This window comes from Phodopus roborovskii, unplaced genomic scaffold (assembly GCF_943737965.1).
Source record: "Phodopus roborovskii unplaced genomic scaffold, PHOROB, whole genome shotgun sequence".
NCBI lineage: Eukaryota > Metazoa > Chordata > Mammalia > Rodentia > Cricetidae > Phodopus > Phodopus roborovskii.
Genome location: NW_026126434.1, coordinates 25314536 through 25329196, shown reverse-complemented (window position 1 = coordinate 25329196; position 14661 = coordinate 25314536). Strand labels below are relative to the sequence as shown.

General features: G+C 42.2%; 1 protein-coding gene across 1 annotated transcript in view; it reads left to right on the top strand.

Annotated features, from left to right (window-relative positions):
* Dnah8 (dynein axonemal heavy chain 8) overlaps window positions 1–14661 on the top strand; it is a 211128-nt gene that overhangs the window by 121633 nt on the left and 74834 nt on the right. Inside the window, exons 68-74 of the mRNA XM_051187064.1 lie at window positions 2418–2585; window positions 4824–5039; window positions 7570–7707; window positions 9032–9159; window positions 10122–10293; window positions 11538–11693; window positions 14140–14295. Of these exons, the coding sequence (XP_051043021.1) occupies window positions 2418–2585; window positions 4824–5039; window positions 7570–7707; window positions 9032–9159; window positions 10122–10293; window positions 11538–11693; window positions 14140–14295 (1134 nt within the window). The remainder of the gene's footprint in view (window positions 1–2417; window positions 2586–4823; window positions 5040–7569; window positions 7708–9031; window positions 9160–10121; window positions 10294–11537; window positions 11694–14139; window positions 14296–14661) is intronic.

Genomic DNA, 14661 nt, shown 5'->3' with positions numbered 1-14661 from the left:
GAACTAGGAGACAGCTGGCGGGTGGACAGTGGCCTAACTTGGGGTTTGACATTGAGGCATGTGTAACATTGTCATCTACTGATACGTTGGGCTGCACTCAAACCTATTCTTGGACACATGGCTTGGGACCCTCATTCAGATTATGAAGACAGCCTTACCCTAGATGCTCTCCTCCTTAAGACCTTCTTGTGTCGCTTACTTCTCTAAGGATACAGTTCCAAGCTGGACATCTACAGCTTCAAAACAAGAAGGGCACCTTTTTTCCTTCTTCCTTTCCTTCCTCTTCCTCATTTTCCTTCTCTCTCTCCCTCCCCTCTCACCTTACTTCCCTCCCTCCCTCCCTCCCCAACCCTCCCTCCTTACCTTTCTTTCTTTCCTCCCTAGCCTTTTTTTTCTTCTTTCAGAAGAGGGAGTGGTCCTACTATGTTGCCCAGGTTGGCCTCCAGCCATCCTCCTGCCTCAGCCTACCAAGCAACTTAAACTGCATGTGTGCACCACAGTGCATACAACAGGGATATAGCTCTGGAGGCAGGAAGTTAGCCTTTCCTTCTCATGACCGCCAATTTTATTCACATAATCTGGAATCAATGTATTTAATGTTATAGGTCTCCACAGACGTTGTAATTCCTTCGTGGATTCTTGAAGTTTCATGTAGACATTAGAAATAACACAATTTTTTGGGCACATTGATAGTGTTCTGCCTATTATTTATCTAGTATCTGTGTAATAGTTACACCTGTTTATTCATCTATCTCTGTATCATCATCAATAATTTATCTATAATCTACTAGTCTACCTGCTTCTGTTGCTGCTAACAATCTGACGCCTATGTTTCAAACTTTGCCCTAGCTATTCTGTTCCTCCATGCATTCTGACTCATCCATACAGAAGCACCTGTAGGGTTCTAGAAGAATTGTGACCTCTTACCTTTAGATGTACCTAAATGTCTTATACCCCTCCGTCTGCCAAGAGTGCTTTTCTTCACCTTCATTGCCTAATTACAGCCATTCTTCAAAGTAGGCCCAATTCTCCCTCCCTCCAGAAGGTTTCAGTTCTTTGTTTTGCCATTGCCACGTGCTTCTGAGATTCTACTTTAAAGTAGCTGTATTTTCTCTGCCTTCTTTGGGAGATTACCAAGGCAAGGCTGCCTTTGTTTGCTCACTGTCCTCTGTGTAGGAGAATGCCTGTGGCTGTTAACTGGATGGATGAATATGAGGTTATCATTGAGTTCCATGTCCAGAACCTCCTCCCCACTCCCTTTATGGGTCGTGTAATGACATATGAAAGAGCAGCCACTGAACTGGATGAGTCTTAAGTTTTATTGATTTTGCTCTCCTTTTCCCTCCTTATCTTGGATGTCAGTCATATTAGTTATTTTTCTGTTGCTTTGACAAAACACCATGTACTGGGAAACTTATGAAAGAAAGAGTTTAATTGGGTTTGCAGTCATGGAGGGTTGGAGTCCATGATGGGGGAGCAGAGGCTTGTGGTAGGCAGCTGCAGCAGCAACTGAGATCTCACACACAAGTCTACACACAGGAAGCAGAGAGCACATTGGGAATGCCCTGAGTCTTTTGAAACCTCAAAGTCTGCCCCAAGAACATACCTCCTCCAATGGGACTATACCTCCAAATCCTTCCCAAACAATTCAAACCAACTGAGAACTAAGTATTCATGCATATGAGCATATGAGGGCCATTTTCATTCAAACCATCACATCAGGCATCATCTAAATCCAGCTCATAGCTCCTAAGCATATTTTCATAAGCCTTATACTATAATAATTTTTCTTGTTTCTGGAGATGGGACAGCTCCAAAAATGAAAACTAAAACTAAGGTTTCTGATAATCAGGACTTTGTCTCCTTTCTCCTTAAAAATATTTTTTCTTATCTTCATTGTATGTGTGTGCCTGTGTATATATTTGTATGTGCGTACATATGTGTGCACAGGTATATGCATATCTAGATGCACGTATGTCTGGTGATCAGAATTTGTCACCAAATGTCTTAACTCTGTCGATCTCCACATGGCTTTTTTGAGGCAGGGTCTCTCACTTAACCTGGAACTGATTCAGTGAGATTAGCTGGCCAACAAAAGCCCCTGAGAGCCTCCTGTCTTTGCCTTCCCAGTGCTAGGATGCAAGCCATGTAAACATTACATACTGATTATGTTAGTGGAGGTCTGGGCAGTGGGGGATGTTTGATAGTGGTCCTTTAAGTAAGACAGTTTAAGGGACAACAGAGCAGGAATAAAGGCCAACACACAGAAATCCAAACCTAACCATGAAGAAGCCATTATGCAGAAACCTTAGAATTTGATCCCTTGGGGGAGATAATGTTAGGAATCGGAAGCTGAAATATGTTTTGTTAATACCACTCAGAAAAAAAATTGTATTGATTCCTATTCCCAACTACAGACCATCAAACCAAACGACATTGCCACGGTCAGGAAGCTTGCCAAACCACCTCATCTGATTATGAGAATCATGGACTGTGTGCTGTTACTATTCCAGAAGAAAATCGACCCCGTTACTATGGACCCAGAAAAGCCTTGCTGCAAGCCCTCCTGGGGGGAGTCATTAAAGGTAACAAGAGTCTTTGTGAGTCTCATGAGGTGCATCAGATGTCCCGGGACATGAAGAGTCAGCCAGACAAGCTGGTGAGGTACAGCCTCCTGCCATGTGTTCAGGAGTTTAGCTTAGACTTCACATTATCCAGTATGTTTTCCACCACTGTCATACAATGCCTGTGGTAATAAACTTATAAAAGGAAAGGTTTATTTTGGCTTGAGTTTCGTTTTAGGGCCATGATAGATGGATGGTTCTTGGCACTTTGGGCCTGTGGCAAGGCAGTAGCTATTTTGTGGTTGAAGCACATGGCAGAGGAAACTACTTTGCAGAATCAGGAAGTAGAGGGAGGAAGCAGACAGGCTGGGTTCTGGTGTCCATTTGAGTCATTTGAATAGGAGGGGCTGGAGTTCTAATGTCCCTTTTTTCTGTTTCTTGAAGTGTGCTCCATAGGCTGACACATTTGAATGCTTAGTGCCGAGCTGGTAGCTCTTTCTTGAAAACTCATGTAGACTCTAGGAAGTCTTGCTAGAGGAGAGGGGTCTCTGGGGGTGGCCTTGAGTCTGGCCCCACTTCCCAAGTGCTGTAGAAGTTGAGGTATCCCAGCTGTTCACTCCTGTTGCCGTGGAGCCCATTGCTGCCAGGCCTTCATCCTTAATGGTAGAACACACTCTACCCTGCAAACTGTGAACCATAACAAACTGTTTCTTTCCTTCAGGTGCCTCAATCATGTACTTTATCAGAACAATAGACAGTAACTAATACACCTTTCAAAGCTGTATCTCTGTGATCTAACGTCCTCTCACTAGCCCCGCCCACTAAAGGTTCTACCATCTCATCATAGCACCATGGCTACAGGACAAAGCTTTTGGCATATGGGTCTGTGGTGGTTTGAATAAGAATGATACTCATAGGCCCATATATTTGAATGCTTAGTCATCAGGGAGTGGAACTGTTGAGAAGGATTAGGAGGTGTGGCCTTGTTGGAGAAAGTGTGTCACTAGAGCCTGGCTGAGGTTTCAAGTGCCCCTGCCAGGCCCAGTCTCTTTCCCTGGCTGCCTGTGTATCCGCTTGTAGCTCTCAACTACTTCTCCAGCTGCCATGCTTCCTGCCATGCTGATAACCCTCTGGAACTATAAGCAAGCTGCCAATTTAATGCTTTCTTTTATAAGAGTTGCCTTTGTCATGGTGTCTTTTCACAGCAAAAGAACAGTGACTAAGACAGGGTCTTTTTTTTTTATTAAATATTTACTTGCTTTTATGTGATTTGCCTACATGTAAGTCTGTGGGTCCTGTGCATGCATGGTACCCACATTGGTTAGAAAAGGGGTCAGATACTTTGGAGTTACACAGCCACTGTGTGGGTGCTGGAAATCAAACCCAGGTTCTCTGCAAGAATAACAAATGTTTTTACCCATGGAGCCAGCTCTCCAGCTTCCTGACATATGGGGTATCTGAGGGGTATTCAAGATCCAAATTATAACACTGTGTCACTCAAACTGTACACTGAGAGAATTTGACACTCAAAACCCTTTAAAAAATGAAATATGCCCAGAACCAGTGGCATATTAACCAGTTTTAGTGGCAGTACAGCCCCATATCCAGAAGATGGTCCTTAAGGTTGGTGGTATTTAGACATGCTTATTGCACAGGAATGTGGATTTTCATCTCTTTTTACCATGAAATTAGGAAAAAAAATATTTTCAGTCTACAAATTTAGGTTGGTATTACCAGTAGGATTGGTTGGTATGTTTAGAGGCAGTTGATACTTACCTCTTTAAAAAAGAATCAATTGATGTCTTAGTTACTTTTCTATTGCTGTGATAAGACACAATGACCATGGCAGCTTATAGAAGAAAGGTTTTTTTTTTTTTTTTTTTTTTTTAGAGCTAACAGTTTCAGGTCATCATGGTGGGGATCATGACAGCAGGCAGGTAGGCAGGCAGGCAGCAGGCAGGCAGCAGCAGCAGGCAGCAGCAGGCATGGCACCAGAGCAGTAGCTGAGAGCTCACTTCTTGAGACTGATTGAGAATGACATGGCTTTTTAAAGCTTTTTAAAGCCTGTCCCTCTTCTGACAAGGCCACACCTCCTAACTCTTCCCAGACAGTTCCATCCACCAGGGACCGAGTACTCAAATATATGAGCCTGTAGGGGCCATTTTCATTCAAACAGCCACAGTTGAGAAGTGCATATGAGTGCAGGAAGGCAGGATTTCTTTGCTCTGAGACCTGAGAAATTGCCATGCTGTCTTCCAGCTGATGAGTGCCACGGGATTTCTGTGGAGCCTGCAGCAGTTCCCCAAGGACACCATCAATGAGGAGACCGTTGAGTTACTGCAGCCCTATTTTAACATGGAAGATTACACGTTTGAGAGCGCCAAAAAAGTCTGTGGGAATGTGGCTGGCTTGCTGTCCTGGACACTTGCTATGGCAATATTTTATGGCATCAACAGGGAGGTGTTGCCTCTGAAGGTAAATTTTCCTCCTCCCTGTAAATCAGTCGTAGGAATTAGCAGACATTTGGACCAATGTAGGCAAATGCTTCTGTAACTACATTTTAATTTTATTATTTATTTAGTTATTTACTTTTTGTAATACTTTGTTTTTTTGTTTTTTTTTTTTTTTACTCCCTGGCTGACCTGATACTAGCTATTTAGACAAAGCTTGCCTGATGCTCACAGAGATCCACCTGCCTGTGCCTCCCACTTGGATGAATCCCACTGGGACTGAAGTCATGCACCATCATGCCTGACTGGTTTTTTTCTTTTATGTCCTTTTAAAGTTTCCCTTTCTTTTTTTATATCTGGTTCATGCTTCTTGGCAGTGAAGACAACCAAGACTAACTTTTTAACTTCAACAGGAAATTAATTTGGTCAGAATAATAATCAAACTGCCAGTTCAGAGACTGGGGACTGAGTTTGCTCCCAACATTCCAAACTAAACTTACAGAAGTTTGGATCAGTACCTAGAAATGTCCTTGATCTCAAACACTGAATGAAGACTTGTTGGAATGGAGAAAAGTCAGGGGTTGGGAGATGGCTCTGAAAGAATAAAGACCAAAGTTGGATTCCTAAAACACATGTGAAAAGAAGTAGGGTGGCTCTAATTCCTGGGGTTCTGTGGTCAGTCATCATAGAGGAATGGGTGAGCTCCGAGTAAGGAGCGAGAAACCCTGTTTCAAAAACCAGGAAGAATGGCTCCTGAGGAAATGACACCTGAGATGATCTCTGGCCTCACCCTCACGTATTTACACACACACACATACACATGTGCGTGAATGCGCCTGCATACATACAAACAGGGCAAAAGGAGAGAAACCAGACAGTCTCTGAAATGCAGGTAAGGTCTCTAAGAGGGAAGAATTGTGGTCCAAACTCAACACTAGCATCTACTACTTCTCATCATTAGGAGGAAACAGACATTCCAGGGATGCAGCCAATGCATTGCACAGAAGCCGCCTCCACTATATATGCAGGCACACACATGCTGTCTACACCCAGTCTGGGCATCTTCTGTGTCTTAGGGGGTCACAGTCACCCTTAGGGATTCAACAATGCCTAAAACTCAACCCACTAAACTGAAAGAGTTGTAATAGGTTATTCTGTGGCTAGAAATGTGTGAGTAAGCCAAGCACTGCCATTCTTCATGAGAAGCCTTTTAAGACATGACTACCTCTTTAAACTCAACATACATAATTTTGAATGAAACAGAAAATAAAGTTTGGACAGAAGGAAATGATGGGAAAACATCAAGCACACCCCAAACGAAGATACCAAATGAAAACTTACTCAAAATTGAGAATTCATAAGAGCAAAGTTTTTTTAATTAATAAAAATATGATCCATAGTGAAGATCCAATTATAATAATGCTTCACAAAAGAAATAAGATAGTATTGAATAAAATAAAACATAAAAGACCATTTGTATCTTAAGTGGGAGCCAACAGAAGCCGCTGGTGGCTTGAGACTGTGGCATATGCCATTGTTCCGTGACAGATCTAGGGTTTCAGAGCCAGCTTCATATGGGCCAGGCACCATGGCACATGCCTTTAATCCCAGCTCTTGGGAGGCAGGGGTAAGTGGACCTCTGGGAGTTTGAGACTAGCCTGGTCTACATAATGAGAACCTGCCTAAATAAATAAGCAAGCAAACAAGTAAATAAGAAAGAAAATGAGACATTTATCAAAGAACTTCCACCCCAGAGAGCTCTGGTTATATTTTAGTGATTAATTGTTTTAAAGTTATGAGAAACAGATAATTACCAAGTTGTAGAAATTAGAAAGAAAACAAAAACTACTGTAACAGTAACTTTGTTTCAAAAGAATCTTTACCAAAGCAACAAACCAAATTGCCAGCTTATGCAGCAGTAGCTATCCTCATATCATTTTTAAGAATTGAAAACCATAGAGGGGAAGAATATGTCTAAAGTAGGAAAGTATTAATAAGTTAAGATGCATTCAGATGGTAGAATGTCACAGAGTCTCATCATCTATTGAAAAGCATTTTAAGGGGAGCGCTGGCTGCTATTTCAGAGGACCTGGGTTCGAATCTCAGCCCATAAATGGTGGCTCACAGCCTCAGTTCCAAGGGATCCAATGCCCTCTTCAAAGTCATACATGTTGGCAAAACACCCAAACACATATCTGGTTGTTTTATTAAAAATATTTTTGAGATGTGGGACAATAATTAGAGTCTATTAAGCAAAAAAACTAAAATTGCCATTTAACATAGTATTTATATCTAAGAAAATAAGTTTTTTATTCTTCCTTTGCATTGTTGCATTTTCTGTATTTTCCATAGTGAACATTAATAATTAAAAGGGGAAAATTAATAAAATATCCCCCAAGACATCCTGCCTCCCCAGATACGGACCCTGAAACAGATGGCCTTGGAAGTAGCACCCACTGCAAAAATTCTGTGACTTATGCAATAATTTTACGAACTAGAATCATGAATGTTTCATAACTTGTGCGACTCTGTGTGAACCACTTCTTCTTTCTAAGGCAAACCTGGCCAAGCAGGAAGGCCGCTTGGCTGTGGCCAATGCAGAATTGGGGAAGGCCCAGGCGCTGCTGGATGAGAAGCAGGCTGAGCTGGATAAGGTGCAGGCCAAATTCGACGATGCGATGAATGAGAAGATGGTGAGATGGATGAAACTGATGCACCGAAGCTCTACTTGAAGTAGCTTCGAAGTTAAATGTAGTTTTTAAGCTTATGCATAAAATCGTGCACATACTTGATGGGTACCTAGTGATGTTTCAGTGCATGTTTACATAGCTGAAATGTTTAAAGCAGGGTATACACTTGTCTCAAGTATTTACATTTCTCAGATAGCATGTTTCCTTTCATATGTGGGGCCTATCTGTATATCTACTGCCACCCAGTCTTATATCCAACTATATCTATCTATCTATCTATCTATCTATCTATCTATCTATCTATCTATCTATCTTATCCATCCATCCATCCATCCACTCATTTGTCTATTATCTATCCATTCATCTACCATCTGTCTGTCTGTCCATCCATCTGTCCATCCATTCACCGATCCATCCACCTACCTATGTATTTATCTATCTATCTATCATCTGTCATTGTCTGTCTGTATCCATCAATATAAATGTACAACTGTATTTATCTGAGTATCTGTTTATCCATAAATCCATTTCTATGTATGCATGTATGTATGTATCTATCTATGTCTATTAGCTATTCATCTATCTATCATCTATTTATAAATGACATAAAAACATAAGGGAAATTTGGGGTTAAGGGAGGAACAGGACCATCAAAGGGGGAGGGGTAACAACAGGGGAATGGATATGGGCAAAGTACAACTATATGTATATGTGGAAATGTCATAATGAAATCCACAATTTTCACATTGGCAGAAAAATTAAAGGAATAGCATCATTTTTACCTTCATTGTTTTCTGGAAAATATTTAATAGAAATATTACTTTAATTTATATAATTTTAGAGTCTTATAAAATTTCCTTGAATTTTAGCCTCATTTAATTTTTATGTAATTAGTTGTTTATTTTAGAATTGGTTTGATGCACCCTACTTTTTTCTCTTTTGAGCATAGCCAAAGATTATCTTAAACCTTTGACACTTCTGAATCCCCACCTGTGGGGTTCTGGGGTCACCATGCTTTGGCTTTATGTGATGCTGGGAATCAAACCCAAGGCTTCACACACACTGGACAAGCATCCTAGCAACTGAGCTATATCCTCCGCCTTTTTACATTTGTCTTTGACATTTTACAAGGTTAACACACAAGCAACTGCCGTCTTATGAATGAAAGATCAAATTGTAATTAATCTGTTGTTATTGTATTATTTCCTAACTGCATTTATTTTGCAAACTGAGGAATTCCTCCATATAGTTTTATGTGTGAACATAACATGCCCCTGCTCAAGTGCTTTCAAATGTTATCTGAGACATTTCTCATTTCCAAGTGCAGGATCTGCTCAACGATGCAGACATGTGTAGGAAGAAGATGCAGGCAGCTTCCACGCTCATTGATGGGCTGAGTGGAGAAAAAGTCCGGTGGACCCAGCAAAGTAAAGAGTTCAGAGCTCAGATTAATAGGTAGGTGTTTTACTCTTTGTGAACTCCTTTCTTAGTCATCACTCTCATTCCATCTCTCTGTGACAGTGAGACATAAAACCTGCGCCATCCATCCACACATCTCTGAATCCCCCAAGGGCTGCACACATACCTTTGAAGTGGAAAGCAAAGGGTCTTCCACGCAGCCCCATGCTGCACTGCAGTGTGAGTTCCTAGCAGTAGACATGTCTATCGTTGTTTGAGTTCACCCGGACTGCCCAGCACTTGTTTGGTCACCTGGGCTTAGCCTCAGTGATTTGGAAAATGTGCATTGGGCAGAAGAGAGGACTCAGCCAGTGAAGGGCTTGCCTTGCAAAGACATGAAAAGGCCAGTGTGGTATGGTACACCTTTGGATTCCTAGAATTAAGAGGGTGAAGAGACAAGTGGATCCCTGGGACTCACTGGTCACCTAGTGAGCTACAAGCCAAAGAGAAAAGAAGCTCTGTCTCAAAACACAAGGGGTGTGTGTGTGTGTGTGCATGCATGCATGTGTGCATGCATGTATTTGTGTTGGTACCTATGGAATGACACCTGACATCGACCTCTGGACTATGTATACAAGCATGCAACATGTTTACATGCATGTATTCATGTGCATAGGTTCCTGCACAGAAGAATGTGCACATATCTTTATATGTCTGTCTGTCTGTCTGTCTATTTATACACACACACACACACACACACACACACACACACACAAACACACACTAGGTGTTGCCTACGACAGGTTGTAAACAGGCTGTGCAACAGGAAGAAAGCGTGATCCATGCTTCAGGAAAGAGCCTGTTTGCATCTCCCTGACCCACCCAAGTGTGACCCCTTTGTGTTTAGGACTCGTTTTTGCAGTCTCTCCATGTCAGGAGCAAAGCAAGCCTGTACCGTAGCTCCTCCAGGGATTCACACTGAGGAGTGGGCATCTGCAGCTTCCTTGTTTCCTTCACAGACTCGTAGGTGATGTTCTGCTGTGCACGGGCTTCCTCTCCTATCTTGGCCCTTTCAACCAGATATTCAGGAACTACTTGCTTAAAGACCAGTGGGAGCTAGAGTTGAAAGCACGGAAAATCCCCTTCACTGAAAACCTTAATCTCATTGCCATGCTCGTGGACCCTCCGACTGTAAGTTTGATATTTCCTCATAATATTAGAATTTCAGCCTTGTTTTAATTTTACTGTCAGCAAAAAGTCAAAGAAGGTCTGTTTCATTCTCCTGTAATCGAAAACTTTACTTCCATTATTTAAGATGGTTTAAATGGCTTTCCATTATTTAAAATGTTAATTCTGTTATGTTCTCTTTCAAAGATTTGAGGTAAAGGTAGTCATTGCCTACATATTATAGTGTATTATGTGTGTAAATATAACATATTAGGTATTATGTGCATTATATATTAGGTATTATAGTATATTATGTATGTAAGTATATATTATACATTATATGTTAGGTATTGAAGGGTATTGTGTATTAAATGTACATTAGATATTAGATATTATAGTATATTAGTTCCTTATTGCTGTGACAAAATAACCTAAGAAAAACAAATCAAGGAAGGAAGGAAGGGTTTATTTTGGCTTAGAGTTTAAGGGTACAGTCCATCATGACATGGGGGGAGCCATGGTGGTGGGAGTGTGAGACAGCTGGTCACATTGCATCCACAGTCAGGGAGCAGAGAGAGGAGGGGAATGCTAGCGCAACACTCACTTTCTCCTTTTTATTCAGTGGGGGACTCCAGTCCATTGGATGAGTGGTGCCACTCACACTCCATGTGGGTCTTCCCTTCTCAGTTGGACCTCTCAGAGGCCTTCACAGGCAGCCCAGAGTGTGTCTCCTAGATGACTACAAACCCAGACAAACCAGTGTGAATAGCTAACACCCTAACCTGCTCTGGTACTGATGACTAATGGCATGCTTGACTTGCTGGGATTTTGGTGCCAATGTCAGTTTTCAACACAACTTGCCAAGCTCCTGTTATCATAAATATTTTCCAGGCTATTTGTATTCAAATCAACTTGCATTTCAGCTTTACAAATAGGTACCAGTTGCTGCTTCCTTGGGGAGACAATGCTTTGAATTTCCCATGTTCTGTATTTAAAGGCTAAAAGGTAGTCTGAGTTCAGACAATCTTAGACCCATCCTTACAGGGAATAGATTGTGTATAGGAGATACACTGGGCACTGTGTGGCAAAGGTGGGGCCAGGTAGCCCTCATTAATCTGCATCTTTGGAGGCTCTAGAGGGTAGTTAAGCAAAGGTAGATTACTGGATCTCTAGGGATTTTATTGACTATGATGTTATCCCATTTAAATATGGTTAAGAACACATTTCCTGTTATTTGAATGGGCGCTACCCCATTTCCTCTTCTTCAGATTGGCGAGTGGGGCCTGCAGGGGTTACCTGGAGATGACTTGTCAATTCAGAATGGCATTATTGTGACAAAGGCCACCAGATACCCTCTCCTCATCGATCCCCAGACTCAGGGGAAAACGTGGATAAAATCAAAGGAAAAAGAAAACGACTTGCAGGTACATCTCTCTCAGTGTGTGTATAAACCACCATGTTTTCTCCAGGCCTCAGCAGACACTCATGACATTAGGGCTCTGTGCTGGTTGGCTGGCTGTTACTGTATTGAATACATGAAATTAACCTGCTCATGGAGATAAAGGGTTTGTTGGGACTCACAATTTGGGATAGTCTGACCCATTATTGATTGGTTTCGTTGCTTTGGGGTGAGGCAGCACACTATGGCGGTGGTATGTGGCAAACCCATTCACCATGACCAGAAAGCAGAAGAGAAGAAAGAGAAAGTGACCATGGTGCTTCTCTTGCCTTTAAAGATGTGGCCTGGACACAGGAGCTCATCCCTCTACACACTACCTCTGAATGCCTCTTCCATGCATTTGCTAGTAGCTCCAAGCTGGAAACCAAGTCTTAACCCATGGCCATTGGAGAACATTCCAGATGTAAACTGTAATGTTACTTTTCTGGCCAGTGTTGGCTCATTTGTGCATCACCATTTGGGGGAACAGCACTGATGATGTCATTTCTTTAGTATTCTCTTTGTTCATTTATTTTTAGGGTCAGGGTTTCCTGGATCCCATGCTGGCCTCAGTTTTCCTATGTGAATGAGGATGACTTTGAACTTCTGATCCTCCTGCTTCTGCCTCCCTACTCTCTTTCCAGTCTTGGTCTCGCTCTCCCTATTTCTCTTCTTCTCTGGTATGATTACCTTGGCCTGTGGAGAATGTGGCTTTTGTTCTGGACTTTGAGTTTGGACTAATAGGAAATCAGCAGAAATAGTGTCCCTCAGCTGATTTCTGCCAGCCTCACCCAGGTTCTTAGCACCATACAATGGGCCCATGCTCAGCAGAGACTACTATGATATTAATTTTAAGACACGGTTAGACAAGGCCAGGATTACCACATTCCTGGCTCTTTTGGGGGGCCATGTTACCACTGGTAAGCTAGGAATATGGGCTATTCAGTGTTTCTTGGATCCTGTTCCCAGAATTCCTCATGCCCCATGCATTTTGAAAAATTATCATCTATTTATTTGTGTGTGTCTGTGTGTGTACGCAGGTGCACATGCCACAGTGTACATCTGGAGGCCAGAAGACAACATGCGAGAGTCGATTCTCTCTCTCCACCATGTGTCCTATCCTCTAGGGATAGAACTCAGGTCATCAACTTGGCCTGTGGCGTCTCACTGTCCTTTCCATGTTTTTTTCTTGAGATGGGGACTGACTTCTCATAATTTTTCTTGTGTCAATTTTACTAAGTTTTACACACTGATGGCCTCAGACCAAAGTATTCATGACTATCCCTTCAAAGCCTGTATCTGATGCCTACTTCTTCAAGACTGCTCTGTGCCCCCAGCTTGACAAAGTCCACCCCAAGGCCTGTCTGTGTTTGGTTCGTAGTTCTGTTCTGGACTCTGAGTCTGACTTGAATTATTGCTCTTTGCACATGTCTCTCTTTTATTTGTGCTGAGCCATAAACTTCTTGCTAGTCATGTTTATGGTTTTCTCCATGCTTTCGGCACATCTCTTACATAGTATAGTGATTCCAGTATTTATTGGATTTAAATGAATTCATCAAAATGTGCCATCACTACTTGGAAGACCATGTGACCGTCTTGATAAATGTGGGGAGAGGACTCAGTAATATCCAATACCCATTCATGATAAAGCTGCCTTTAAACTAAGAAGAGGTGGGGGGGGAGGGGATCACTTCTAAATACATAAAGAGTTTTTAGGAGAAGCCTACAACAAAGATGATAGTTAATGATGAAATATAGACAGATTTTTTTTCTGAGCTCTGGGGTAGACCCTTAGCTTCTCGGTATATCCCTTCTGGCATTATCTTCTGACATATTTTAGTTTTGTTATGTGTATGCCTGTGTGTCTGCATGTGAGTATGTGCGTGTGAGTGAAGTACCTGTAGGGGCCAAAAAGGGCCTCGGATTCCTGGAGCTGGAGTTATAAGTGGTTGTGAACTGTCCAATGTGTGTGCTGGGAATTGAACTCAGGTTCTCTTAGAAGAGCAGCATGCTCTCTTAACCACTGAGACATCTCTCCAGCTCCTTGACATTCTTCTGTTTATTTATTATCTGACACCTATTCATTTCAGGGAGGTCCAGAGAAGTAAATAAATATCATAAATACTCATGACCCCTTGCTGTTTGTGATCCTAGTTATCCAAGTTTTAATAAAATGAGTTCTTGGCAACTTCCATCTGCTAGGAGCTCTGGCATTTGGTCTGAGAGTGCCCCCTTTTCTTCTGGGCCAGAAGCCCTGTTTCCTTGCCCCAACAGTCAGGGCTCTCCAAGTTTTGAAAGAATTAACTTTTGCTGGTTGCTTTTATTTTATTCTTCGATACTGTCCTTTCAAATCCCAGCCGGTCATCCATCAGATGTAGCACCCTGAGCACTGTTGGGAATGTTTTAGACTAAGTAGAGCTCTTTATCTTCAGGTGACATCTCTGAACCATAAGTACTTCCGCACACACTTGGAGGACTGCCTCTCGTTGGGTCGCCCCCTTCTCATTGAGGACATCCGAGAGGAGCTGGACCCTGCTTTGGATAATGTGCTTGAGAAGAACTTTATTAAATCGGGCACAGCTTTCAAGGTGAGTGTTCTGCGTAAGAGGAAGAACAATGGTGGCATCCTGCTTGGCCTCAGCACAGTGGAGGAGCCCTCTCTTTGGGGTGGTAATGCTTTGTACGCTGGAAACCAGTGTTTCCGGATGAGTCAGAGGCCAGAAGAGGGCATCGGATCCCCCGCAATTTGGAGTTGATTGGTTGTGAGCAGCCAACAGAGAACTGAATGTGTTCTCTGTAAGAGCAGTATTGCTCTTAACCACTGAGCCATCCCTTCAGCTCCCACTTTGCTTTGCTTTGAGTTGTTTTAATTCTTAATTGAGAGCTGATCACACATATTTGTGGAGGGTACAGTGTATTATACTTGACAACATTGTTGAAAGAGTTTTTGAAAA